Source organism: Leishmania mexicana, chromosome 8 (genome assembly GCF_000234665.1).
Source record: "Leishmania mexicana MHOM/GT/2001/U1103 complete genome, chromosome 8".
In the NCBI taxonomy this organism is placed as follows: domain Eukaryota; phylum Euglenozoa; class Kinetoplastea; order Trypanosomatida; family Trypanosomatidae; genus Leishmania; species Leishmania mexicana.
Window position 1 is genome coordinate 1139825 of NC_018312.1, and position 27599 is coordinate 1167423.

The 27599-nt window shown below is 57.1% G+C and overlaps 9 protein-coding genes across 9 annotated transcripts; all 9 read left to right on the forward strand.

Annotated features, from left to right (window-relative positions):
• Nucleotides 1–472: 472 nt before the first annotated feature.
• On the forward strand, nucleotides 473–1663 carry LMXM_08_29_0060 (putative tryptophanyl-tRNA synthetase; the record flags this gene model as incomplete). The annotated part of the gene is made up of 1 exon (XM_003872508.1): nucleotides 473–1663. The coding sequence occupies one exon, from the start codon at nucleotides 473–475 to the stop codon at nucleotides 1661–1663; it is 1191 nt and encodes a 396-aa protein (XP_003872557.1).
• Nucleotides 1664–2542: 879 nt separating this feature from the next.
• LMXM_08_29_0050 (conserved hypothetical protein) lies at nucleotides 2543–4561 on the forward strand (the record flags this gene model as incomplete). The annotated part of the gene is made up of 1 exon (XM_003872509.1): nucleotides 2543–4561. The coding sequence occupies one exon, from the start codon at nucleotides 2543–2545 to the stop codon at nucleotides 4559–4561; it is 2019 nt and encodes a 672-aa protein (XP_003872558.1).
• A 1184-nt stretch (nucleotides 4562–5745) lies between these two features.
• On the forward strand, nucleotides 5746–6609 carry LMXM_08_29_0040 (conserved hypothetical protein; the record flags this gene model as incomplete). Its single annotated transcript, XM_003872510.1, has 1 exon — nucleotides 5746–6609. The coding sequence occupies one exon, from the start codon at nucleotides 5746–5748 to the stop codon at nucleotides 6607–6609; it is 864 nt and encodes a 287-aa protein (XP_003872559.1).
• Nucleotides 6610–7642: 1033 nt separating this feature from the next.
• LMXM_08_29_0030 (ribosomal protein L3-like protein) lies at nucleotides 7643–9046 on the forward strand (the record flags this gene model as incomplete). Its single annotated transcript, XM_003872511.1, has 1 exon — nucleotides 7643–9046. The coding sequence occupies one exon, from the start codon at nucleotides 7643–7645 to the stop codon at nucleotides 9044–9046; it is 1404 nt and encodes a 467-aa protein (XP_003872560.1).
• Nucleotides 9047–9996: 950 nt separating this feature from the next.
• Nucleotides 9997–13134, forward strand: LMXM_08_29_0020 (transcription factor-like protein; the record flags this gene model as incomplete). The annotated part of the gene is made up of 1 exon (XM_003872512.1): nucleotides 9997–13134. The coding sequence occupies one exon, from the start codon at nucleotides 9997–9999 to the stop codon at nucleotides 13132–13134; it is 3138 nt and encodes a 1045-aa protein (XP_003872561.1).
• A 2261-nt stretch (nucleotides 13135–15395) lies between these two features.
• LMXM_08_29_0010 (3,2-trans-enoyl-CoA isomerase, mitochondrial precursor-like protein) lies at nucleotides 15396–16286 on the forward strand (the record flags this gene model as incomplete). Its single annotated transcript, XM_003872513.1, has 1 exon — nucleotides 15396–16286. The coding sequence occupies one exon, from the start codon at nucleotides 15396–15398 to the stop codon at nucleotides 16284–16286; it is 891 nt and encodes a 296-aa protein (XP_003872562.1).
• A 3947-nt stretch (nucleotides 16287–20233) lies between these two features.
• On the forward strand, nucleotides 20234–23830 carry LMXM_08_0010 (adaptor complex protein (AP) 3 delta subunit 1,putative; the record flags this gene model as incomplete). The annotated part of the gene is made up of 1 exon (XM_003872514.1): nucleotides 20234–23830. One exon carries the CDS (start codon nucleotides 20234–20236, stop codon nucleotides 23828–23830), a length of 3597 nt encoding a protein of 1198 aa, XP_003872563.1.
• A 1018-nt stretch (nucleotides 23831–24848) lies between these two features.
• LMXM_08_0020 (conserved hypothetical protein) lies at nucleotides 24849–25670 on the forward strand (the record flags this gene model as incomplete). Its single annotated transcript, XM_003872515.1, has 1 exon — nucleotides 24849–25670. One exon carries the CDS (start codon nucleotides 24849–24851, stop codon nucleotides 25668–25670), a length of 822 nt encoding a protein of 273 aa, XP_003872564.1.
• Nucleotides 25671–26790: 1120 nt separating this feature from the next.
• On the forward strand, nucleotides 26791–27438 carry LMXM_08_0030 (putative Qc-SNARE protein; the record flags this gene model as incomplete). Its single annotated transcript, XM_003872516.1, has 1 exon — nucleotides 26791–27438. The coding sequence occupies one exon, from the start codon at nucleotides 26791–26793 to the stop codon at nucleotides 27436–27438; it is 648 nt and encodes a 215-aa protein (XP_003872565.1).
• Between the last annotated feature and the right edge of the window lie 161 nt (nucleotides 27439–27599).

Sequence of the window (27599 nt, forward strand, 5' to 3'; positions counted from 1 at the left end):
TGTCTTGGCGTGCGTGGTCACACGCATAAAAATTGCCTCGGACACCCTCTTCGCAGCGCACATGAAAACACGGATGGACTGCCCTTAGTGTGGGTGGTGTGAGTCTGCAGCCTGCGAGCACCCTATCCATCTCTCCTCCTTCCCTTTATTGCCGAGTGGCCATGAGTGTTTTACGGCTGGCCGTTTTACTTCACGGCTTCTTCCGCCATGCTTGCTGGTGTCCCCCCCCCCTCCTCCCCCGCTGCCTCTCTCTCCCTCTGGCATGTTCACCCTTCATATTCCTACACGTTGCCCTCACTGCCTTCTGCTTACACCAATGAAAACACGGGTTGCACTGCATCGCTGCTGCGCATCTTTCCTGGTGTTGCTCAGCTGAGATCGACTGTGGCTCCACGACCCTATCGAATTCATCGCCGCACTCCATTTTTTTTCCCAGCTGTGTTCTCCGTTGCGTGCTGCCGACTTGTTAAGGATGGAGGACCCCGCCGCGCAGGAGGTTGTCGTGACCCCGTGGACAGTGGAGGGTGACGTGAACTATAACAAGCTCATCAAAGATTTTGGGTGCCAGGCGATCGACGAAAAGCTGCTGGAGCGACTGGAGCGGCTGGCCGGGAAGAAACCTCATCACTTTCTGCGCCGCGGCATCTTCTTTTCTCACCGTGATTTGAACCTAATCCTCGATGCGTACGAGAAGGGGCAGCCTTTCTACCTGTACACCGGCCGTGGTCCCAGCAGCGAGTCAATGCACGTTGGCCATCTGATACCTTTCATGTTCACCAAGTGGCTGCAGGACACCTTCCATGTGCCGCTGGTGATTCAGCTCACCGATGACGAAAAGTTCTTCTTCAAGGACTTCACGATGGAAGAAATCGATAAGATGACTACGGAAAACTTGAAGGACATCATTGCCTTGGGCTTTGACCCGAAGCTGACGTTTATCTTCAGGGACTTTGAGTACGTTGGACGGATGTATCGCATTGTCGCTCGCATCGAGAAGGCGTACACGGCTAGCCAGGTGCGGGGCTGCTTCGGCTTCAAGATGGAGGACAACTGCGGTCGCTGGATGTTCCCTGCCATTCAGGCAGCACCCTCCTTCTCGGCGGCGTTTCCACACATTTTTCCGGCGGAGAAGGGCAACGTCTTCTGCATGATTCCGCAGGCGATCGACCAAGACCCATACTTCCGCCTTACGCGTGATGTGGCGCCGCGCATGGGCTATTTGAAGCCAGCCGTCATCCACTCCAAGTTCTTCCCGGGTCTTAGTGGGTCGAAGGGCAAGATGAGCTCATCCACCGGCGCTGCCGTCTTTCTGACGGACACCCCAAAGATGATCAAAGACAAGATCAACAGGCACGCCTTCAGCGGTGGTGGCGCAGATAAGAAGGAGCAACTGCTTCTTGGTGGTAACACTAACGTCGACGTACCTGTGCAGTGGCTCCGCTTTTTCCTTGAGGATGACGAGGAGTTGAAGCGCCTCCAGAAGGACTACATGCTTGGCCGCATCATGACCGGTGATGTGAAGAAAGTCCTCATCCAACAACTTACCAACATCGTGACGGCACACCAGGAAGCGCGGAAAAAGGTGACGGAGGCCGATGTGGAGCTCTTCACTGCCGTCCGCGTGATGGGACCGGCGAAGGAGGAGGCGGAGTCGAGGAGGTAAAAATGGCAGCAGCGGCTGGTACGGAACTCTGTGCGTGTCCGCGGGGCGGAGTGAGACGCGCACACTCGACGATCCCGTGCGACTTTGGTGCCAAGCGACACGCAGGCGCACAGCTCGAGAATGAAAGGGTTAGCAACCGTCGCAGACACGTAAGCGCCCGCACTGTTGACTCTCTACACTCTGCCACGCAGTGGGATAGGCACTTTGCGCGAGCCTTCTCCCCCTTCACAGTAGGAAGGAAGTTACCCACCCACCCCTTACCGCGCAGCTACCACGTGAAGGAATGATGTTGGCGATGGCAGCAGATATACAACTAATGAGTCTCACTATTTCCTCTTCTCTTTTGCTGGCAACGTGGCATCTCAACATGCGCGCAGGGATCTTGTTCGCGAGCTAGACAACAAAAGACAAGCTTTTTGTTAGCTGGCTCTTTCGCTGCGAACGGGAAGGGGGCACCGCATTGCTTTTTGTGTGTGTGTGTGTGCCTCGTCCCAATGCGCATGTGCAGCTCTCCCCTCCACTAAAGCGCGGAGCGACACGCGTGCGCTCTGCACGTGTGCTGCGGTTGCCAGGGAAGGGCGATCGAGAGAGCCATGAGGAGGAAAAGGGACCCTGCGTACCACCGCCGAAGCCCTCACCCCCCCCCTCCCGCGCTTTCGTCCTTTCTGTTGCAGACAACACTCATTTGTGTACTTTCTCTTCCTCTCTCGCCAGCTCTCCCCCGCCCCTCCCTCTCTCTCCCTCTGTGGCGATGCAACGTTGTCCTTCCACCCTGCGGCATCTTTGATCTTGCGGAACGCCTCCGTCCAGAAAACTACAGCGCTTTCTAGGGGCGGAGTTGTGCGCTCGTGTGTAGACGTTGTCATCCACGGCTTTCAAATGCGGCGACCGGAGCCGTGGCAGCGCCTGCTGTCCCACGTACGTCACACCATCGCCACACCTTTTGTTTTGCGAATCGGCACCGGCCCGCCAGGCTCTGTCCCACCGGCGGCTGTCGCCCCCCATCCCCCTTCCGCTCTGCCTACGATTGTTGCGAACTACGCTGAGCTCTCGGCTTTCGAAAAGGATTATGCCGCTCGCTGCTTGGAGTACGTTGCCCACCAAGTGGATGATTCCCAAGTGGAAGAGAGCGACTCGATCCCGCACCCTACTTCGTCGCTCTCGGTTGCACCGACGTTCCCGGAGGTCCCGTGGGCCTCGACGTGGCGCCCCCTCTTCGACCTTCTTGTGCTGCCTGACGGGTCCCTCTGCATCGGGTGGTTTCGCCACCATGCGCTCGACCTGCAGTGGGGGCATCACGTGGAGGCCTACGTTGCAGACCTGTGGCAAAAGGCCCCGCGCACGTTGTGGCTGCATTGCCGAGAGAAGGTGAACTTCCTGGTGCGCAGGCAGCTGCCGATGCGCCACCGGCGCCTAGCCGTCTTTTATCGGAAGGACACCGTTTCTCCAGCAGACGAGGAACAAAGTTTGCAGGCAGCTGTCCGCTCTCTTCACGCGGCGACATCGACTGCGTGCCAGCTAGAGGATGATGTCCTGCTGCACACCTCCAGCTCGGGCGGGCCCACGCTGCTTTTTGTGCGAGCGCTGATGCGCGACATTGAGCGGCGCGATCGGGAGCTCCCCACCGGCACCGCCATCGCGGTAATGCAACTTCTTGTCTTGACGTTCGCGACCTACTACGACGGAATGCCACCAGACCTGGCCGAGGCGATCGTGGCCTCCGCAGGCCAGATATGCGCCTTGACGAGTGACTCCGGATGCCACCAACTCCTCACTTGGGGAGCGTTGCTAGTGGGATGCACGGATGGCCACGCGAAGACCGGCATAGAGGTCGTACAAGGTGACGCGGCCACACAGGCACTCACATTAACGTTGCTGAGCTCCATTGCCATCCCAGGAGCGGAGCGAGAAGCGGCGTTACGGTGGCAGGCGGAGCACCACCTTCATCCGCTCTGCGACGCTCTTGTCTCCGAAGAGGCGCTGCTGCTTGATGCCCTTTCTACTTTCCGCCCCGACGCCAAAAATGCAGAATATCGCTCCGCGCTTTCCTCCTCCGTGGCTGCCGGCGACGGGCTTACCGATAGAGATGCCACGAACAGTGGAGATGCTCGCGGCGATCTGGCCGCGTGGCACTTCAGCCGTATTCTGGACCAGAAAGTTGGCGACGCTGAGGACGAAGCGGTGCTGCAGTTGGAGCCGGCTAAGGAGTCAGGTCAGCTTCCTCTCCCGTGGCTGCCCGGCACCGGCGCGGATGCAAAGGGCTGCTGGTGCACACTCCTCACCCACTCGCGGATCTTGCTGTCTCACAGCAAGGCTGACAGCCGCCACGCACGCAGCACCGCTGCGTATCACCATGCAGCCGCGGTGAAGCGGGTGCATTGTATGCTGCGCATCGCACTGGTGCGGCGGTGCCTGTTTGAAACCACCGACGCCAACATCTCCAGCCAATACTCGATCATCACTCACCTCTTCTCCTCTGCTCAGGCCCCCTCGGCGCGCCTGACGCTCATTCACCTCGCGACCACCGACGTGCCTCGGGAGGTAATCGACACTGAGGAGCACCAGCGGGCGCTAATGGGGCTTCTCTTTCTCTTCCCATCCTTGTCCCTGCGCTCTCTCTATGGCGGCACAGTGGCGCGTGCTCAGACGTCACTCTCCACCGGTGCTTGCGCGCTGCAGTGCACCTCCTGCCTCCACAATTCCCAAACGTCTGCGGCATCGAATAGCCCCTTGACAGTGTGCATTCCGGCTACATGCGCGGAAGGTCTCGCGACTCGGCTACGCGGTCGAGACAGAGCGCTGATCTGCGTGGTGCACACGAGGTCGAACAAACCTGATGCTGCTTTTCTTTTGGACGATTTGTGTCTGAACCTTCACACGATTCTGCGCCGCTCCTGATCTGTGGATGCGTGCGCACTCTCTACAGACGCCCTTGGCCCTACTGTAAAGGGGGAGGGCCCAAAAAGTAAATCATCGCTTCCGACCCTTGTCCACTGGGCCATGTCCTGCTGCCCACGCTTCGAGCGGCACATTAGGGCGACAACGCCTTTTATTTCCTGCGTTGGGTCTATTGTGCGCCGCGGCACTGTTTCTTACTCCCACCGTCGCAGCAGCACGCAAAAGTGCTTTGGCCCCATGTTTCTTCCCCTTACAAGGCTTTCTGGCGTTTCGAACGTTTGCCTGCGGCGCTATCCCCATCATCTCTCTCTCCTCCCACACATCTTCCTTATTCTCTTCCCTTCCCCTCCGTGGGGAGGGGGTCGGCTCAGCCCGGTGTCCAGGGTCCAGTAGCCCACTTCACGTGTGGGAGAAAGCCGAGCAGCCCCTATGCTTGCCATACGCCGGACCAGCTCTGGCGGTCGCAGGGCCGAGTGCCTACGACGTGGGGAAGTCAGATGCATCGCTGCTGCTGTCGGCAGTCATGCCCTGGATGGCGCCGCGTCGGAGCGATCCGAACGTATATGTCGCCCGGCCCTCGCACACTGCCTGCTGCTGTGTGACGCCTGAGTGCCACCGTGAGGGAGATGCACGAGGTGGCGACCGGCACAGTGGGGTGGGTAGAGTTTTGTCTTCCGGCAGGGACCATGCTCTCCGAGGACTGGGTCGGCGCATTACTGTGGGGCGTGTGTGCGGCTGCCGTGCGCCGCGCGATGGGCCCTGTGGCAGGCCGATGGGTCGCGCGTCGTTTGGCCTGATGCTGTGTGGCAGAGTATGCACATGTTGGAAGCAGAAAAAAATACTTTCTCTCTCTCTGGGGGACGGCAGAGGCTACTCATCTGCCTTCAACTTCCACCTCTCTGCCTCGATCACGGATACGGTTTGCGGTGCATGTTCGCAAGCTGTTCGGCAGGCACGTGTGCGGCTCCGTGCGTCTAGCAGCCCCTCAGTATTGTGTACTTCTTCAGCAGGGCGCTATCATGCACGTTGTCGTCATCATGACATTTTTTTCATCTCACTCCTCCACGTATGCACGTATGCATCGCCCTCTCTGTCTTGAGGAGGCTGTTCTCTGTCCGTCACAGCTGCAGTGAGAAGATCTGTCGAGCGAGAGACAGCATCTGGTTCGACGGGAATAGGATTTCATGTCAGGTGTTATGCAGCGATATGGGACAGGGGTGGCGGCTCGCAGAGCGGGACAGGCGCTCCGTCGAGTTGAAGCTGTTGTACCGCTGTGGCGGTGCTGTCCTTTCCGCTGCGCCTCTTCAGCATCGCTGCCGACCGACGTGGAGGTGCACCAAGGCTCCGACGACTACGGCCACAGAGACGATGCCTTCACTCTGTCGACAGAGGTGCGCGGCGCAGAGGAGGAAAAAGATACCCTAGATGCGGATGAGTTTGACGAGCTGGAGGCTGCGTCACAGGAACTGCATGACTTGTGCTATGCCTTGATTGCTCATCTTCGCTGCACAGACCCGGAGGCCAACAAGGCACTGTTTGAGCGTCGCGTGAAGCGAGCCTTTCGCGAGCCGAAGCCTGAGCAGTACCGTCGCCTTCTGCACGGCCACGGGGACCGCAGTCTGCGCCGCCGCAACAATTACCGCACTCGCACGGACTTCCAGGAGGCCCACCGGCTTTACCTGCAATGGTGTGACAAGTTGTTGCTGCTACTCACCCAGCCTGTGCTGGATCGCCTCGTCAAGAGCGCCGGCAAGGGTTACCGCGACTTGCGAACAGACGGTGTTCACCGGTACCGCCGGCCCCTGGAACGCGCCACCTGGCGGTCGTTTCCTCATCGCTGGTTCAAGCACGCACCGTTCGAGGTGCAGCAGCTTCGCGCAGACATTCCGGAGTCGGCGGTGCTGAATACGCGCTTCTACCGTGACCACGCAACACTTCGCTATCTGTTCACTCTCATGGAGCCGCAGCATGCTTTTCGGGAGAAAATTGAGCATCGCATGATGGAGTTGACGCAGAGGTACGACCCGTTGCGGAAGTCGATAGAGTAACGCCGCCGCTCTGCCACAACGCTGACTGTATGCTTGTGCGTGCAGCTCTCTCTCTACCGACGCATATATGTGTCGCTCTATACGGCCGTGCAGTTTCTTTGATGGTGCTCGCGGGTGGGCTACGGTGTGCTCTTTGGTATCTTCACGAGAAGCATGCCAGTGCTGAGGCACGGTTGAGTTGCACATTTTCGAGACTTTCACGTTTTGCGTGCCGCTGTGTGCACCGCTGCCTGTAGCGGCGCAGATGGTTGAGCATTCATCCACGTGCGCACACAAGCGCATTGAACGGAGTCGATGTCCATGATACAGAGAAGATGGTAGGCGGGGTGGAGAGAGGGATGGGTTGCGACTGAGGTAGACCCTCTCTCCGGTGCGGTTTCTTCACTCGTGCCTTCGCTACTGAGAAGCTGTGTGTGTGTGTGTGTGCAGCTGCGCTGCATTTTCTAACAGCCCAACTTGTTCCACTGAGTCGCCGACTCGAACTCATCGCCGCGCTGCAACACCCTACAGGGTGTGCTGTGTACGGCCTGCTGCGGCTTAGCTTTTTTTTGCATCATTACGATTTCCGCCGCACTTGGAGCGGCCGCATGTCTCGCGTGTCTTTGTTCTCTGCCCCACCCCCTCTTCACGTCTCTCGTTTCTTCGCCTCTCCTGTGCTGCTCGCTTTCTTTTCTTCACTCGCTGCCCGCGTGCCGTTAGGCGGCGGCATCGCGTGAGACATTCTGCGCGTACTCTGTACCTGGGCCGCCTCCCCCCCCCCCCGCCCTCTCCTCCCCACAGGCTGAGAAGTTCTTTGAATCAACTTGGCCATTGCGCCTACGCGCTTTGGCAGCATTTCTGGCCCCAGCAGCTCATCCCCGCAGACTGGCTTGCACTTTGTTGTCGCGTTGTGGACGGGAAGATTGAGCCGCACTGGCGGTACAGCGCCTTTCGGTTACGGCGGGTCTCGTTTTGCTGTCTGCGGCTCCACTGTTTGGCGCCATTGCATCTCCCTCCGTGTCGGTAGGCTCGCGCGTGTGCGTATTGACGCAAAATGCACCGTTTCAGTGGGTGTGCGCTCGGCGCGGCCTTTTGCGTGGCACGCCGATGGCGCAGCGGCGGGGGCCCTGGCGATCGGCGTGTTCGGACAGACTGGTATCGTTGCTATCCTTCGCTCATGGAGGAAAAAGACCGTGACATGTACCACTGCTACTACCCCTACTTGTTCGACCATGGCGACAAGATGAGCTTGTACCCGAAAATCCCTGACAACCCCCGCGCATGGCAGGTAGAGCAGCTGCAGACAACGTACGACGCGATCCGCGAGGACAAGTACGACGCGTTTGTTCGCCTACGTGAAAAGTTCCCCGAGCTCTACCAAGACACGTATGCCTGGGACAACCCGCCGCCGTTTGGAGAGTTCAACATGTTTTACAGCGTCCGTTTTGGGCTGATCGGTGTCAAGGCCTTCACCTGCAAAGACTACGATGACCTGGGCAACCAGTTCGACTGCACCGCATTCTGGTTCCCCGACAACCAGATTGTCAAGCACTCTACCCGTAACGGCGATGTGGGGACGGACAAGGTTTATGTTGGAGCGATGAACGTGCCGGTGGAGTTTCACAAACCGCACGTGGCGGCGTTTTACAAGGCGGCCGGCGTGCCCGTGAAGCATGTGTCTGCCGGCTTTCCTATCACGCCGGACGCGTACGCGCCGGTCGGGACAAAGCTTGACGTGCGCCACTTCAAACCTGGTCAGGAGGTGACCATCACCTTTCAGAACACCGACTACGGCTATCAAGGCGTCATGTTTCGCCACGGCTTCGACGGTGGTTATGTCTGGCTCGGAGACTCCAAGTGGCAGCGACGCCCGGGCTGCATGGGTGCAGAGGGACAGAAGCGCATCTACCCCGGTCATCGTATGGCAGGGCAGACGGGCGCTTCTGCGGAAACCTACGATGGTGTTCCGGTGTGGCGCATCGACTACAAGAACTCGCTCATCTACCTGCCCACCCTCATTGACGCCGATGTCGGGACTTACGTGAAGTTTAGGGACACTATCAACACGAAAGGATACACGCTGTGGAATGAGCACCGCGGCACCCCACCCTTCCCCACCTTTATCCCTAGCAAGGAGGAGGACCTCAGCAAACTGGCCACCGACGAGTGCCAGCTCACCTCTCCGCCACTGTACATGTACTTCCGCGACGAGTTCGCGGCAGCACAGCTTGTGACCCAGGCGGATGTCGAGGATGCCAAGAGCGTCAAGCCAGCGACCGCAGCGCCAAAGAAGAAGGTGTACGACTTGAAAAAGTACACGGAAGCCAGGAAGAAGTACCGCAAGAGCCTGCAGAAGGCACGCAAGTACAAGCTCATGGGTGTTCGAACACGCGCCCACGAGAAGCAGCAGGAGGCTCGGCGTGCCAAGATTCTGAAATATAAGCGTGTCAAGACGTGAGATGGGTGGCCATTACGGCCCTGCCGAGACGGCGCTTGCGAACACGAGCGCGTTCGTGTGGCTGTGCTTAACCACATCATGAGGCGAAGAAGAAGCCTTGCGGGCACGGATGCGCTGGGGACAACGGTGTACGAGTGGACACTGTTGCTCCCTTTATCTCTGCAGCTAGACGCAGCGCCAGCACCGTCGACCAGATCGCACCACGGTGACGTGAGAGCCATTACAACAAGGACGCCGTCTCCTGACGTTTACTCACACCAACCTAAACTAAATCCCTCCCTGACTTCTTACCGGCTGGCTTTTTTTTCCTCTTCTTGAAGCTCTCGAGTCACACCGCCGTTCGTTCTTGTGGGCTTGTTGGTCTCTCTTCCTCCACACTGCTGGCTCTGTCTCCCTCTGTCCTGTGTAGGCGCTTGTAAGTTTACAGCACAGGTTGCAGTCCCATGTTGGCCCCCTCCTCCTGCTCCCCTGGATCTCTGTCACCTGTGCGTGTCCGTGCTTTGGCATACACGCGCGGCCACATGCCAGAGCAGTGCGTTGGCCTATGAATCTCACTCGCCCTTCCTTCTCTCCATCTGTCTTCCACGGTGAACCCGTGCCACTGCGCCGCAGATTGTTCTCCAAAAACGCCGCAGAGGCAGCACACTCGCCTACAAACAAAAAACGCTCTCGCATCGGGCCTCGAGTGACCCGCCATATTGTTGCGACGGACGGCAGAGGTGGGAGCTACAGAGAAGGGCGCATCCGCTGGAGGCATTCCATCTTTCCCAGCTCTTGCGCCGGCACCCCCTGACACGTACACGCGCTCAAGCAACAGAAGGCCGCTCGCGCGCGTGCTCGCGGATACGCATAGAGAAAGAGAGCGCGCAGCACACAACCAATCATACGGGGCATAAAAACAACCGGTTTTTTTTCTTGGTGTTCTGTGGGTTTGACCGAGCTGGTGCGCGATGCAGCCTTCCACAAACCATACTATTTCTGTGTCCCGGCTCAGCGCCGTTTTGGCGCAGTGGCGGGCCGCTGCTGCCCGTGGAGACGCAGCAGCTAAGCAGTGCTCGGCGTGGGCTTGTGTCTTTGGGGAACGTAGCGTCAACACTCCCGATAACCAGCGTGGACAGGCGGTCCTTCAGTACCTCCTCGAGGCGAAAGAGCCGATATGCAACACCGCCGCACTCATCACGGAGGATGTGACGCTCATTCTTCACGGGGCAAATGTGCGCGTTGCGGCGCCGCCGACAAAGCTCGAGGGTCACACCATCGAGGTGGTCGAGGGGGTCGAGGCGGCGCAGGCGCGGGTCACTGCCCTGCTCGCCGGAAAAACGGTTGGTGCCCCGGTGAACGAGTTTGGGATTCAGGAAGGCACATTTGCGTCAGCCTTCACTGAGCTTGTGCGCGGAGCCGTGCCCAGCGAGTCGCTTCTGTCGGCTGCCCCTGTGCTGGGTGAGCTGCTTTTCGTGAAGGATGATGCCGCTCTCGGTTGCGTCGAGAAGGCAGCGGGGCTGTGCTGCGCCGTCTTTCGCCGTTACGCCCGCGACTGCATTGCGAACGAGATGTCGAAGAGGGACCCCAAAACCCTCTACGACGTGCGCCAGATGCTGTACGCCAAGCTGGAGCGGCCCAACACAATTCAAGCACTCGAGTCGCTCGCAGTGGACGATTTTTCTCTCGTCACGGGACTGCCGCCGTGTCTATTCCACAAGGGCACGTATAACTCCCAGCTTAACGTGGACGAGGACACCCTCAAGACGGCGTGCAATGTTCCGATTCACGGAGATGTGGTTGTTGTCCGATTTGGCGTCAAGAACACAGGCTACACTGCCTTCTTTGGTCGCACGCTACTGGTGGAGTCGGCAGCACCATCGAACGCGAAGGAAGCGTATCAGTTCGCCTACGATGTGAGCGCTAAGGTCATGGAGCTCCTTGTCCCTGGTGCACGGCTGAGCGACGTGTACGCAGGCGTCATGCAGTACGCCAGGGACCAGAACTCTGAACTGGCCGCCCTCCTATCGAAAAACTTTGGCTTCTCTACGGGTCTTCTCGTCCTCGAAGCACGCGGAAACATTTCGGAGAAAGGCACCGCGATCGTCACCGACGGGATGAGCTTCGTGATACGCGTCGTGCTCGAGTCTGTCCCCAGCGCAGGCGGTGAGGACACGTTTGACATGGAGCTCACCGACACGGTAATCATACGCGGCGGTGTGGTGGAGCTCAAGACAAAGGTGGCGCGCAAACTGGCGGAGGTTCTCTACGAAGACGTCGATGAAACGGCCGCCGCGACGGAGGCCGAGCCTCCGGTGCGGCGTGACTTAAGCAAGATCACTCGTCAGGGCCAGTCCGACACCGTGATAATCTCGCGCGAGGCGCAGCGCGAGCAGGAGCTGCGGCAACTGCTCAGCGAGCTGCACGCAGAGTTCGTGGCGGCAGGTGGCAAAAAAGGGACACAGACCTCGACGGAGGAGTACCGCGCATGCGACATTGGCCGCCTATCCCTTGGCGAGCTGACTCCTTACAAGCCGGAGGACCGGGTGCCGCCGCCGGAGAGCAAGAGCGGCATCTTTGTGCAGACGGACAAGAAGGTGGTGTGGCTGCCGGTGTGCGGCCGCGCCGTGCCCTTCCACGTGTCGACGGTGAACAGGGTGGATGTCAAGGCTGAGGGCGGCAAGTACACCATGGCAGTCACATTCCATACCATGCAGGAGGCCAACGTGGGCTACAAACTGAACCCCACCAAAGTCTTCGTGAAGGAGTTGGGGTACTCGAGCTCGAGGGACGTGTTCACGGACTCTGCAATCGCCATTCAAGGCATTCAGCAACGCATCAAGAACGAGGACGCTGCCCGAAAGCGCGCCATCACCTCTGCCTCCAACGGGAGGTTGACGGTGACGCCCAATCCGCTGCGTCTCCCGACAGTGAAGATTCGCCCGCCAATCACGAACGCGAACCGTCAGAACAAGGGCTGCGTGGGCAATCTCGAGCTGCATGCCAACGGGCTGCGTTTCTCATTTCTCGGTGGGACCCCGATCGACATGCTGTTCGAAAACATCAAGCACGTCATCTTTCAGCCTGCGGTGAAGAGCATCTACGTGATTTACCACGTTACGCTGCAGAAGCCGGTCGAGATCAACCGCAAGAACGTGCTGGAGGTTCAGTTTGTGGCAGAGGTGATGGAGAGCAGCGAGCTCGCGAGTGCTGCTCGGAGATCGTTCGAAGAAGAGGTCCAGGCAGAGGAGCGCGAGGAGATGCGCATCCGGCAGACAAACAAACAGTTCATCACCTTTGCCCACGCCGTGGAGGAGCGAAGCAAGATTAAGACGCAGCTGCCCACGAACCAGTTCTCCTTCGACGGCGTTCACGCTCGCTCCATGACCATGTTTAAAGGCAATCGCGAGGTCCTCTGGGCTATCAGCGACACCCCAGCCTTCACACAGAGCGTCGGCGAGGTCGAGGTGGTTTCCTTCGAGCGCGTCATCCCAGGCAGCGCGACGTTTGACATGTCGCTCATCCTGAAGGACTACAACAAGCCGGTCATCACCATCAACTCGATCCCGCGCAACTCACTGGACCACATTAAGGACTGGTGCCTGAGTGCACGGCTCTACTACATGGAAACGACTGTGAACCCCAACTGGCGTGCCACAATGAAGGAAATCCGCGAAGACCCCGACTGGGACCCGTGGCTACGCGGGGACGGCTGGTCGGTGCTCAACAACGAGACGAACGACGAGGAGGACGAGGAGGAGGGCGACGATTCCGACTCGGACTCGACGTACTACGAGGATGATGATGAGTCCTCCGATTCCGACGACAGCTCCTGGCTCGAGGACGAGGAGAGTGACCCGTCGTCAGGCAGCGACGAGAGCGACGAGTCCAGCGCCGCCAGCTGGGACGAACTGGAGCGTCGAGCAGCCGCCAAGGACCGTCAGAGGGACCTCAGCGACGACGACGACTATCACCCACGTAAGCGGCAGCGTCCTGGTGCCGCGGTGCCTGCGCCACCGGCCGCGCCAACTACCCGACCCTCAAAGATGCCGCTCAACATGGCTGGGCGCGCAGGCGGCGGCGCTGTTCCGCCAGCGCGGCGATTCTAGGCATGTTCCGACGAAGTGGCCTGTATTGCGTCTGTGTGTGTGTGTGTGCACTCATGGGTGTGAATCAAAGCGCCGGCGTTGTATTGGTCAGGTTGTTCTTGTGACGCATACGGATGTGTCTGTGCACTGCGTACGGGCGCTAATAGGTAACGCATCCACACACGTCGACAAGTGCCTATTGGCGGCGGAAGCAGGTGCCGTCCGGGTCGAGCAGAGGTGAGACTGCTGGGAAAGGTGGTGTCATGCCTCTCGCATGTTTGCATTAACTGTGTGCATGACCGCGACAGCGTCTGTTTCTATGGTGCTTTTTTATTTTATTTTTCCTGCCCGCCTTGGTGTTCTCTCGCATAGATAAATCAATGGAGAGCTGTACACGACGAGCGTCTTGCAGCGGCGCAAGTAGAGGGAGCGGAATGCGACAGAGGTGTGGAGAGGGGATATGCGGTCTATCGGTTAAGGTGCAATGAACTCTGACGGCTGTCTGAGCGTCGCGGAGGCAGGGGAAACGGAGACGACAGGGGGTATTCTCTGGGCTACTCCACCGAGTCGAAACCATTTTTCTTTTAATTTTGGCGACATCGCCCATCTTTACAGGCCAGACATCTCCACACGTGGGTTCCATCAAGAGTGAAGTCGTAACACGAGATGCGATGTGCTGTGCGGCAATGATGCGCCATTGCTCAACCTCGCTTCTTCACCGCTTTGCCTCTCCGACTCCTTCCTTGTTTCCTTACTCTTGGCACGCGTGCTAGCGTATCCTCGCAGTCGACGTTGCACACCAGACCAGTTGAGAAGCCGACAACATGGCACGTTATTGGTCGCTCGATTTTCATGCCACCGCTTCACCTACTCACATGCGGACCGCTTAGTCAACGAGGACCTAGTGCCTCAAGTCACTGTGCAGACAAGTTTCGAATATGAGGTGCGGCGCATGCGCTCCGTCTTGCCTGGGCAACCGGTGCAACAGTTTTGGAAGGATGGCTTCTTGGTGTATCCGGGTAGCATCTTCGTCGATGTGGCAACCTATGCGCTAACAGCTGTCCTCTGCCCTCTTGAGAACCTAATCAATGGGTGGTATGGTACCCCACATCTCGCTGCCAAAGAGCCTCTGCGTTCACCGGTGGTTATCGGGTGTCGCCCACTCCCGGTGCTGCGTCACAGGTCGAAAGCCGGCGGTCACCATCCACCCCGACAACGCTTCGCGGAGCAGCCATCACGTATACAAGCGGTGCCCGGCAAGTCGATGGTGTGGATGATGGGCTGTCGCACGGCGCAAAATGAGGTATGGAGCACGCTGCCCCTGTTCTGGGCCGCTGAGCTCTCACCGTGGCACTCTCTATCGCGGCTTTGCCGGAAAGGAGGCGTGTAGTGTGTGGGCTGCCGTTGACAACACCCCTGTGTCCAACGTCATCACACAGAAGCACTGCCGGGGTTCGCGCCAGATGTATCGGCGTGCATCGCGTTAGTCCCCAACAGCTCTACAACACAGACTACACCCAGCGGCGTGCGCATCGCCGTCCAGGGTGAGAGGCTGGCAAAGGGGCACAGAAGCACGACCGCGCGCCCTCTCCCGCGCTTCATACCCTCACGGTTCCGGAGTGGCAATACATGCTGCTCCTCCCACGATGGAAATGCATCGCGTGGATCTTGGCCGAACCTATCAGTACAGTGGCGCCGAGGGATCCGTACCTACTACATCCGCAGTACCGTGAACTTCAGCGGCGACTTTGGGAAATTTCGGCATCAGCTCTGGTGCACTGACGAGGGGAGGGGGAGGGGGGTGGCAGCTCTTCTGGACTCGTTCCTGTCCCGTTGCGTGCGCGTCACACCGCACGCGCAGGCAGCGTAAGGCCGCTCTGACACCGGTTCTACGCCCGTACGGCGCGATCGATAGTGCGCGTGCGTTTGCAGACTCATTTTTTCCTCACAGTTTCACGGATGTGCATTCCTTCACGAGTAAGGCATCCCCAACTCCCCAACCTTCCCACAAAGGAAAACGTAACACACCGCTGAATCAAGACTGTCGAAAAACTGGGGGTTGCACGTGGGCATGTTTGTCCGCATCCTGAGCCCTCATGCCGACGCCAACGTTGTCTTGCATTCCCTACGTCTTCGCATGCACCACATCCGATGTCTTCCCTTCTCGTCTCCCACCCCCCACCCCCGCCCTCACTCTCTGTCCATTCTGCGCACTTCGCCTCCCCTTTCTTCGCAGCACTTGTCTGGGTGGTTTGCCGTTGGCTGGGTTTCACTAAACGAGCATGAGGTGTTTTCGTGCTTCCTGCTGCGCGCCGCCGTCGTGGTTGCGTGCGTGCTCGATGACTGCAAGCGTGTCAGACACTTCCGGTCTTGTCATTGTGCGTGAGTCGCCTATCGACAACGTGGTGATTCTCGAGATGAACAACGGGAGCGCCAACGTTCTGACCCCCGAGTTCATGTCAGCGTTCCTGAACAAGCTTAACGTCCTGTGCGACCCAGACAAGTCGAAGTGCAGTGGTATTATCCTCACATCCACGAAATCCGGTGTCTTCAGCGCCGGCCTTGACCTCAACGAACTCAGTACGAACCTCTCGCAGGATCGATTTGCGCACTACTGGAGCCAGTTCCAGAAGCTCTTCACCACCTTGCACGCGCTCCCGATACCACTGGTGAGCGCCATTAACGGGCACGCTGCGGCAGCCGGCTGCATAGTCGCCCTCGCTTCGGACTACCGCGTCATGGCAAGGCGACATCCTACAAAACCCACCAACTTGACTATTGGCATCGCCGCCTCTAAGCACGGCTTTGTTGTGCCGTCTTACGTGGCTGCCTCGATGGAGCACGTCGTGGGATTTCGCAAAGCTGAAGAACTGCTCTGTATGGGCTTACTGCTGTCCGCCGACGAGGCCTTGCAAGTCGGACTTGTAGACGAGGTCGTAGAGCACCACGACGAGGCTGTTGTGCCGTGCCTGCAGTTCATGGAGAAGCTGCTGGAGCTCCCCTCCCCCGCACCATATTGGATGATCAAAGATATGTCACGTCGCCACATCCTTGCCCCACTGTGCACTCCCGCTCTTCGAACTCAGGACACGGTCAACTTCTACAACCTCTTCAGCAACCCGCAGGTGAAACAGAAGTTAGCGGAACATGCACACAAGTTCGCTAAGAAGTAGGAGACACCACCACCTCCCCCCTCCCCCTTTCACAATTTTCTTTCTTGAGGCAATGGCACCACCAACGTGAATGATGTAGGTCAACATATCACACCTGCATGACACCGCTCCATTCGAGAGTTCGTGTCCGAAGTTCTCGCCAGAAAGCAAACGAAGGATCAACAAAAAGTCACCACCAACATGACCCTCTGCTTTCACACGAAGGGAGATTGCCCACCTCACCATCTGTGTCTCCTGGTGCACTGTCTCTGACCTTTTTTCATCTGCTTGTTGCACTTCCTCAGGAGCTCTTCTCGCAGATTCTGGCCTGCGCGCCGCTTCGATGCACTGTATCACTCGTCTGTCTTTAACCGCGCATCTGCTGTAGCCCTCATCTCCTCCCCGACTTTTCTTTTGCTTTCCGCAGCAGAACCGGCCGCACTACGTCCTAGTTTTACATCATCTTCTCAACTCGGCTTCTCCTCCTCCATCGCGTCCGAACAAGCTGTTGCTGCACTTTCCCAAAACGAGGAAGACAAGATCAGTCTCTCCGCCTGCTGTCTCCCTATTCTAGACGTGGCCCTTGTTGAGGCAGTATCGCTTGCACACACCAGCGCCGTTGTGCACGACGCCGACGTTTACGGTCCGCACACGCCTGCATACTACAATGTCCTGCGCCACCGTGCATCGAGCAGGGGCGCCAAAGCCACCGCCCGCGAGAGCGCCGGAAGAGTGAAGGGCACTGCTGTCGTGCAGCTTTTCTGCGCCGGCGTTGCGCTAGCTACCAACCCCTGCGCTGGCCAACAAAGAACCCCCCGTGCCTCGTTGGTGTTTGGTTGTTCTTTTTTAACCCCCTTCCTCCGCCGTGGAAACCTCTCCTGCGGGGCGGTGCGCGGGGTCGTAGGGGCGGCTGGGGTTGCGTGAGGGCCGGGGCAGCCGTTTTTCCCCCGGCTGGCCGGCCGCACACCGCCACCCCCCCCCCCGCCGAGCTGGAGAGGGCGCAGCCCGGGAACCAGCGGAGGGAAAAACGCCAGCCCACACACACCCCACACCCCCGATATCGTGCCCCAGCGGAGCGGGTGGAAAGGAATGGTTTATTTGTCAGCATCTTTAATCCTGTGCGGGGTAATCGCGCCGCTTTTCACTTTCAGAGCTGTTTTTCTGTGGCGGGGGAGGTTTGTTACGGCGGGAAGCCTGGCGACTGTCGTCGTTTTTTTTCGGTGGTGCATAAAGGTCCCGTCGGCCTGTGCTGTGAAGGGGTTCATCTTGTTAGCAGGCGCTTTTTTCTCCTTTTGTTTATGCGTTTGGTGCCTATAAACACTCTCACGTGCTTTCTGTTTGCGTAGTTGGTCGAGTGTCGCCTTGTGTGCTGAAAAAAAAACACCGCCTGTTATTTTGATGCGTGATGAGTGGTTTCACTGCGGAGAAAGTCATTGCGGTATAAGGGTTGTGTTGAGGGGGATTCGGGGCATCTCCTCAGCTTTGTCGTGCTGCAGTATCGCGTCGCATTCGTGCAAGCGAAACCGGCCTCAAAAGCGGCGACGAGCATGTGGCAGTCGGCGATTCGGAAGCTGAAAAAAGTGACGTCAGAAGCTTGCAGCCCTGCACGGTCCACAGACCTGGTGGTGGTCTTCATTTTGCAGGATTGAGCACCTTTCGTAGTGCTATCTCTTCGACGAGCACATATGAAGCTCGATCAGGGCTGTCCTCCCCTCGCCTGCACCGCGACTGGAGACAACCCTGCCGCCTTTCATCTTGTTAACTGCTTAGTGCGTTTCCTATTCCACGGCGGCATATACCCTGAAATGTGATACCCTGGTTTGGCGCCAGGAACTACTACTGACGGAATCTGTTGCGAGGCTGCTGTATTCAACCCCATGATGTTACTTGAAGGAAAATCACCCCCTTCCCTCCTGCCGTTACTTTTCTAGTGCTGTATGTGCTCAGACGCCATGCTTTTTTTTTCTTCGCTCTGTCCTACTGTCTGTTTGGAAATTTGTGTGTGCAGATAGGCTTCTAAAGCTGCTGCCATACCCCATTATCAGTGTGCTCTCTACACAGACCCTGTGCGTTTTTTTCTCGCGACATGTGGTCTGCCACCTGCTCGACTGCAGGTGAAGTGAAGAGGTGATTAGGGCTCAGCCGCTTGTTTTACCCTGAACTGGCACCTTGATTTGTGCCCATGAGAGCAAAGATGATCTTGACGTGCTAGTTACACATGGCGGAACACGTGTGAGGGCTTGTGTACTTGATTGTTGTGAGAGGTGCGTGTGGTGCATTTTTTTCTGATGTCAGTGTGTCTTTTCTGGCTGCGTCGCAGGTGGTGCCCATCCTCTACGTGTAGGACACGCACATACGCACCCATAGGTGGACGATGATTAGGCTCGGCTCTGGAAGTTGAGCGGAATGTCCTGTGTACTTTGGAGGCCCCCGTTTACTTTTGGAGCATAGATTTGCTCAGAGCTGGTGAAATTGAGCGAAACTGGCGCTTTTCACCTTTGGGGTTTTCAGGATTGAGTCTTTGTGGTGAGATCTGGCACTGATATCGTTTTTGTTTGACACTTGCCGCGTGGTGGTGGTTTTGCAGCTGGGAGCTGCAGCGCCTCCGATGCTGAATACAGGTTTTTCGATAGGTGCCCACGGGCTGGCAGGTCACTAGCACTTGTGGCGCTGACTCTGACAGGCCTTTCTGACCGACTGCTGCTCCTGTGTCTCGCTCTGAGGAAAAGGGCCGCTAACTGCACAAGGGGCGGTCAGCGCCAATTTGAATGTTGGCGGTGGTGTGCATTGTTCGTATGGCAAGTAACAAGCACACAGTTTCTGTCCAGGGGAGCTCAAGTGGCAATATTGCTTTGCAGAGCTTCTGTACGGCTTTGTCTCTGAACAAAGGCTTGCCCTGTCCTCGCTGAGTAGATGCATCGTGCTATGCTCAAGTAAAATGTCTCTGCCCCACTGAAGTGTACAACAGATCGGTGAATTAATGTGTGTCGACCTTGATGAACTTTACGTTAAGTTGCTTCATAGGAGGATAGGCTTCTGTATTCTGTGACGATCTACCAAAGTATGTACCCTGGTGTGTAGAGGACGTGTGTAAACTGTTATTGGACGTGCGGGACGTATCAAACATATAGATGTTTTTTTTCGATTGTGTACATATCGTTTTTTACACGTGAGCAAGTGCCTTCTGCGAAAAAAAGCTATGGCTCAAAGCATTTGCGTATAATTCAAAAAAAAAAAAAATGGAATGAGTAACGGGCTTTTCTTGTACTGTCGGTGGAGCACTTCACCGATTTGTCGTTGTTGAGAAACAGAGAGAGGTGATCCGCACTGTTTTGTTCCCCTTAAAACGAGCCTTTTTACCATGGCTTAGCAGATCCGTTCTCAAACATTTTTTCATGATTCACAAAAGGAGTTTTAGGGCCCCGTTTGTATCTTGAAAGGCGAAGAGACGCTAGTGTGGTCGAGTAGCGTAGGTTAGTGGAAAGGGAATCTGTGGCAATCATTTTGTTTGTTTGAAGATGCAGCGTACAAAATATGGTGTACGTACTTCTGTTAATCCCCCAAGTGCATCAAGTCTGTTTTTTTTTCAGTGTACGAAACGGCTCTTCCATGAAAAGAACGTATCACTCATGCACTCGTGCATTTTTAAGTGCCCGATTCTCATGCAGCACAATTAGCGCATGATGGAGGTGTGGTGCGAGACTTTTGGAGCGCTCCGTGATGGAGCTGCTAAGGATGCCGACGCAAGCGTATCGTTCGCTTTTGTGCCTCTTAGCCAGCTTTTTCTGTGCTTGACTCATACACCCTTTCTACCCATTTCTTCTGCTGTCTTTGGCCGTTCTGAGAGACCTCATAGAGCATCCTTTCACGGAGGCTTGAAAGTAATAGAATACTCTTTCGAAAAGAGGACAGAACCTCCAAAAGGTAAGATCACAAAGAAAAACAAAGACGAAGAGCTGAGAGACGCAATGTTCATCAAGAACATCATCATATCCGGCTTTCGCTCGTATCGCGAGCAATCGTTTCCAGATGGACTCTCCCCCAAAACAAACGTGATTGTAGGCAAGAACGGTTCTGGAAAGTCCAACTTCTTTGCCGCTATTCAGTTTGTGCTGAACGAGAAATTCGCCAACTTGCGCGCTGTGGAGCGGAAGGAACTTTTTCACGTGGGGAGTGGGAGGCCGGCGCTATCTGTCTTTGTGGAAATCGTGTTCGATAACTCGGATGGTCGGCTTGTCATACCGGGCCGCGCTGAGGAGCCGGAGGTACGAATCCGCCGCACAGTTGGCCTAAAGCAGGATGAGTTTCGTGTGAACGATCGAAAGTTCTCTGCGTCTGACGTCCACCAGCTTCTGGAGAGTGCTGGCTTTTCCTCCAGCAACCCTTATTATGTTGTGGAGCAGGGGAAGATTGTGAGCTTGGTGAACATGAGCGAGGAGGAGCGTTACCAGCTCATCAAGGATGTGGCGGGGACGAAAGTGTACGATGCGCGACGTGCTGAGAGCGAGCACATCCTTGCGGAGACTAAGGGAAAGCAAGGCCAGATCACAGAGTCGATCCGGGAGCTGCAGAACCGACTAAAGGAGCTGGAGTCCGAGACGGCGGAGCTGAAGCAGTACGAGGAGGCGGATCGGGAAAAAAGGTGTATCGAGTACTGCATTTTCAATTCTGAGCTGGAAGCGGCAAATGGGGCGTTGCTGAAGGTAGAGGAAGAGTGGAACAAACAATCCACGCTGTTTAACAAAACGCAGGATGTCGAGGAGGCCTCGGAGCAGAAAATATCAGATTTCTCGCAGAAAATCATGGACATTTCTACCGAGATTACCCGTCTGGAGATGGAGAGGACGACTGTTGCGAAGGATATGGCTGGTCTGACGAGTAAGCAGGCGGTTGTGGAGCTGGACGCCAATGAGGCTGCTGGGAGGTTTGCTCGCAACAACCGGGAGCTTGAGGCACTCTGGAAGGAGGATCGAGAGCTTAGCGCGACCATCCAGACGGTGGCCGCCGACATTGAAAAGAAGCGATCACTCTTCCATTCGAGCGAAGAGGCTGCAAACAAAAAGGCTGCTGAGGTGGAGACGCAGCGCAGGGTTCTCGAGCGCCTGCAAGAGCGGCGTAACCGGACAAAACTCTTCAGGAACAAAGCGGAGCGCGACAAGTGGTTGAGCAGCGAAATCCAGAAAAACGAAGATTCGATTCGAAAATCGCAGGAGGAGCTGGATTCGGTTCGCCGTGAAATGGGGCGCGTGGAGAAGGAGGCGATTGCTTTGTCGAAGCAAATTTCGGCACCAAATCTGTCTACTGCCGATGTGGATCAGAGTTTGCGGGACCACGAGGAGCGAATCAAGGCCGCACTCGGTAAGCGAGACCAGCTAAACCATCAGCGGCGACAGTTATGGCAGTCGGTGCACGGCCAAGAAAGTGTGGTCCAGCGGTTCGACGAGGCGTCGCGCAACGCGAAGCAGCAGTGGGAGCGGGCTGTGCGCCAAGATATACGACAAGGGCTGCAGTCTCTTTCGGAGGTCCTTCACGACTTGAGAAATCCGGCGCTCTCTGCCGCCGTACATGGTCCGCTCATCGATCTTATTGAGGTGGCGGATGGTTACAAAACGGCTGTGGAAATCACGGCGGGAAACACGCTCTTCAATGTTGTCGTGGACTCGTTCGAGGTGAGCACAACTCTGCTCGCTGAGATGAACAAGCGGCGGAAACCTGGCCGTATTTCGTTTTTCCCGTTGGACACATGCAGCGGGAAGGCTGTGGAGATTGCAACGACACCGGAGTGCTCGCCGCTGCTGTCGAAGATCAATTACGACACGCGCTTCAAGGGTGTGGTGGCTGAGGTGTTTGGGAGGACGGCTGTCGTTGCCTCGCTGGAAACGGCGGCCACGATGGTGGGCAAGCTGCAGTGCGATGTCATCACGGTGGACGGCGACCAGCTGGGGCGCAAGGGCGGAATCACGGGTGGGTTCATTGACAAGCGCCACATGAAGCTTCCTCTTCGCGAGCGCGAAAAGGAGCTGGCCGCCAACCGTCAGGCAGCACGCGCAAAACTGGACAGTCTGTGCCAAGAGGTGGCCACGGTGGAGCAGAGCATCACGGAGGTGCTCAACGAGCTTGAGGTGCTTCGTAATCAGAACATTTCGACGGAGCGGGAAGCAGATGTCCGGCTGCGTGAGGCGCGCCTTATGGAGGATCGTCGTTCTTGCCTGGCCACTCTAAAGTCGAACTTGGCGGCAACTAAGAAAGCGGTGGAGAGTTCCATTGCGGCGGCGACGGAGACAGTTCGGGAGCTGAAGAGGGAGCTCTCTGACGACTTCAAGAGCGCATGGACGCCTGAGGATGAGAAGAGGCTGGAGCAGCTGACAGAAGAAGTGGCTGCCGCTCGCGTGGCGTCGTCTGAGATGCAGGCGAGTGCACTGCAACTGGCTACCGAGGTTCAGCTCCTGGAGGACACTGCGCGGCACGTGGAGCGGCGTAAGGCGGTTGTCGCTGACCGCATCCGCGAGTTGGGCTGGTCGAAGCATGCCGGCAGCACCGCGGGTGGAGAAGAGGCTGCTGTGAAGGCCGAGTTTGAGTTGCTTTCCCAGCGGCTGCAGAGTATCGACCATGACTTGGAGCAAGACGCTCGCGAGCGCGAGAAGCTGCAGTCGCAGCTCGATGCGCTGACGTCGAAGCGGCTGGGCGTGGCGCGGAGCTTGCAGGAGCGCAAGGACGTCGCGGACAGGACGCAGATGCAACGGAGTGTGCTGGTGCAACGCCGGGATGAAGCGCTGCAGAAGATCCGGCAGCTGGGCGTGCTGCCTCAGGGGGTTGCCAAGTTCGAGTCGGCGTCCCTCGGGAAGCTGATGTACCACCTGAAGGCAGCCAATGAGAAGCTCAAGGGCTTGTCGCACGTGAACCGTAAGGCTCTCGACCAGCACGCGGCCCTCCAGGAGGCTATGAAAGACCTCACATCGCAGCAGGAGACACTGGCCAAAGAACTGGACAGCATTCATGAACTGATGGAACACTTGGACGCGAAGAAGGAGGAGGCCATCGAGCGGACGTACAAGCAGGTTCAGTACCAGTTCGAGGAGGTGTTTAAACAGCTCGTAGGCGTGGAGAGCTGCTCGGCGGAGCTGCAGCTTGTCGCGTCTGCCGCGCCGAACAAGAAGGAGGACCCGTACACTGGCGCACGTATAAAGGTGTCGTTTGGTCTTGGAAACCCTGTCAGCCACCTGGACCAACTCAGTGGCGGCCAGAAATCTCTCGTCGCGTTGGCACTCATCTTTGCGATCCAGCGCTGCGACCCTGCTCCCTTCTACCTGTTTGACGAAATCGACGCCGCTCTCGATGCGGAGTACCGCACATCTGTAGCGAACATGATGGCGCGTCAGTCTAGCGAGTGCCAGTTCCTCGTGGCAACCTTCAAGACGGAGCTCCTGGACGTGGCGGACAAGGTGCTCGGCATTTTCTTCCACAACAAGATGAGCCGCATCCAGACCATTGCGAGGGAGGAGGGTGTGAGGCTGCTGAAGCAGGCGGCACTTGAGGACCGCAAGCGGACCCGCGAAGCCGAGTAGGTGCTTCCTGCCGTGTGGTGAATAGTGACGGTTCCGTGCAACACGAAATAGAAAGAAAACCGAAAAGGACAAGCGCATCCGCGACTGCCAAGGGTGGCACCGTTTTGATTACGGCATGTGTGCGTTCACACTTGTGGTTTTCGGACAGCTATTCAGAAGCCACCTCGTTTTGTTTTTACTCTTGCTTTCTCTGCTCCCTTCCTGTGACTTGCCCGTGTTTCACCGCCTCTGAGGTGTGACCGTGACCACCAACACGGGCCCTAGTCTCATAGAGTATCAGAAGCCTTCTGTGGATACCAAGACGTCTGCCGGTGTACATGCGGATGCGCGCCTCTATAGAAGACGTCGACTCAACCCCCATAGATCACTCTCTTTGTCTTGTTGTCATGTTGGTGCTGGGCTGTTTTCTGGTGTTTCTCTCCTTGCGCCCCTCGGGCGCCGGACGAGCGGCGTACCGGGAGGCGGCTTGGGCTCCTTTATCTTTTTTCATTTTGGCTTTCTTTCTAGTGGTGGTGGTGCCGGCTGCAGGGGATTTCTGTTCCACCTCGAGGACACTACGCACACTGCGCGCTTCTTTTGATATGACCTGAGCTGAAGAAAACAAAGCCAAGAAACAGACGTGATTGCAAGCCACGAGTGCGCCGGCCACTAGCGCCACTCTGCTTTTTTTTTCCTTGCATTGGGAGAGGCCATGTGGAATGCGACAAAGGTCTTCGTGACATTCATGATGCCGTGGTCGCCAGAAGGGACGGTGGGTCGTTTTTTCTCTCGCCGTGGCCGTTTTTTTTTTGGGGGGGGGTGCCGTGCGCGCAGCCTCTGAGAACCTCTTTTCGCCTCTCTTCTCCTGCTCTGAACACGCCGTGAGCCGTCTACTCCAACGCCGCTCTTTAGCCTTGACGTTTAAAGAGCGGCGACGATTGTGCGTAGCTGGGTGGCGACAGACGCACATCTTTAGCATCTCTGCCCCCGGACTGTGGAACATATTGCTGCGTCTGGGGTCACAAAGTGTATCGTTGAGATGAGCAAGTTTTTCTGGGATGCCGGGCGCGAAGAAGGTTCACTACAAGGCCCTCTCCTCAACGCACCGCGCAAGAGATGCCGCGAAGAGAATTACGCGATAGACGCCTATCCTCGGCACCTGCCCCCGCATGTGCGAGTGCAGGTTGCATGGGAGAACACCACCACTTTCGTTTCCCTTCGTGGACACGTGTTGGATCCGCACGGCTGCTTTAACTCGGGTGAGTTCCCCGGCCTGGCCTTTTTTTACAACCCTGTGGTGGCGTGTGTTGCCTCTGGGACCGTCACACTGCATTTGGACAACAGCGCGTCGGCCACGGAGCGGATCCTGCGCGAGGAGCGACCACTCCCGTGCCCCGTCCACGGACCGTTCCGCTGCCCTTGCCACATTATGCACGAGGCGGCAGACGGTGTTGCTCAGCTGCTTCGCGAGATCTTCTGTCAACACTCACCGTTCGACGTTTCTATCGACTGCCACCGACCCTATCCGCACATTTCCATTGACAGCCAAGCAAGGACGTGGTCGGTATCACTGGTGGGACTACCGCTCCCCCCTAAATCGTTCGGGCCGTTTCCATTGGGCAACATCACCTCTCCGCAGTCCATCAAAATCTACTGGTTCCAGTACATTGAAAAGAGCAAGGTGATCGAGGACGCCTGCGTCATGTGCGGGGTCGTGTCAGGGATTCATTGCTCCAGGTGCCTGTGTCGTCTGTGCCAGCGCTGCGGGGAGCACTGCGCCAACTGTGGGAGCTACGTCTGCCGTGGCTGTTCCACCGCTGGTGAAAACGGCACTACCATCTGCTACAACTGCCCCCGCTAAGAGTCGCCAAGACACGACAGAAGGCTCACGAGAGGTACGGTGTCTGCTTTTTGCCGCTCTGCTGTAGTGATCGAGCACTGGTCTGATGTTTCCGACTTTACCTTTCCGAGAGCGCTCTCACAGACATAGAGAAAGCACAGCATAGAAGGGGAGAGTGACTCTGCGGTTTTCCCTTGGCTCACACAGTATGTCTGGTGCGTGTCTGCCACATGGAACACGACCGAGGCGCTCTTACTGATAGCCGTGCAATCAGCGGAGCTTTCAGGAGGTATTGAACAGACCACGTCTCTTGGCGGGCTCTCACGAGAGGTGCCAGGTCGTGGGCACCGCTTCTAGGCAAACCTGTCTGCGCGCACAGGTGGGGGAGGCGTGGTTGAAGAGGCCCTAAATGGGTTTCGTATCGTTTTTACTCTTTCCTTCTTCTCACCTGTGTGTGTTGGGGCGGGGATCTTGCCTGTGTACATTGAGGCGGGGACATTCTTTCGGCCTCCCTCCTTGCGGTTGTTAATGCACTCAAAAAAAAACGATTCTGCTCCCAACTGCCGTTATCGTTGGCGCGCCCTCGCCGCTGTCATTCACGTCGGGGTGCTAATCGAATGCGTTGCAACAGCAGACATGCGACGAATGGGATTCCTGGCTACGGACGATCCGCGATTCCGCAGTACGACACGTGCACGCACAATGCAATGTAGCACACAAACACACTCTCTTTCATAGCCGGCAACTAGAACCTCACTCTTTGCTGCTGCTGCTGCTGCCATCGCTTCCCATGCACATGGCGATGTACGCCATGCCCTGCCCACTAGCTTTTTTCCCCTATGCTTCTGACGTTCCCTATTATATTACCATAGCTGGCTTCGTAGCCTCCGATACCTTCGCTTATTTGAGTACACATAGTTGTCCCCCCTCCTCCTCCCTCCCTCCCGCATTTTTTCTTAGTTATCTCGCATCGTTGTCGTTTTCGTTCTTTTTGTTGCTTTCTTTGGTGTCTTTTGTGTCTTCTCTTCTCGTGCACACATTTGTCTGGCGCCGCACGACACCAACTTGCAGAGAAGGATTCCACTGCCCCTCCTGGCTCTCTCTCTGTTTTGCGACCGTTGTGCGCTGGAGTGGAAGCAAGATGCCGATCAAGTACAGCTGCGTTAATGACGAGACCAAGCTTCTGGCCGAGCACCCGGCCGGCGAGCAGCCCAAGCTGGCCGAGACGATGCAGAAGGTCATTGCTACCGTGCCACCCAAAGAGTATCGCCACAAGACGATCGAGGACAAGGATGGCGGCGTCAACTACAACTATATCAGCAACGGCGAGGGACGCATTGTGGCGTGCGTGACAACAAGTGACATGCGCATGCGCACGGTCTTCGCGTTTCTGGAGGCTGTCGAGCCACTAGTTCGCGGCAGCGTCGGTACACAGGGCTCTGAGTTGCGCAATGGCAAGAAACTGCTGCAGCAGAAGATGGAGTTCTACAACAACCCTCAGAACGACAAGATCACCGCGCTGAATGATGACATCAATCAGGTAGTGGATGTCATGATAGATAACATGGACAAGGTGCTAGCGCGTGGTGACCGTATCGACACGCTGCACGAGAAGTCCTCCACTCTGGCGGATCAGGCGCAGCAGTTCCAGCAGCGCTCCACGGAGCTAAAGCGAAACCTCTGCATGAAGAACCTGAAGCTTACCCTCATGATTGTTGGCGCCGTGATCGTTGTTCTCGTCATCATACTTATGATTGCGTGCAAGCCCAACTTCTCACGCTGCCGTTGATTGTGAACAGCAACATCTCTCTGCAAAAAGCCAGAGCTGCAGCTCCATTGCATCGCACCGGCACTGTGAAATGCGGTTCCGCCAGTACAGTTCTCTGAGCGCCCTTGTGATATGGAATATGTGTTCGAGTCGCGCTGAAAGGGACCTCTGGTACGGAGTGC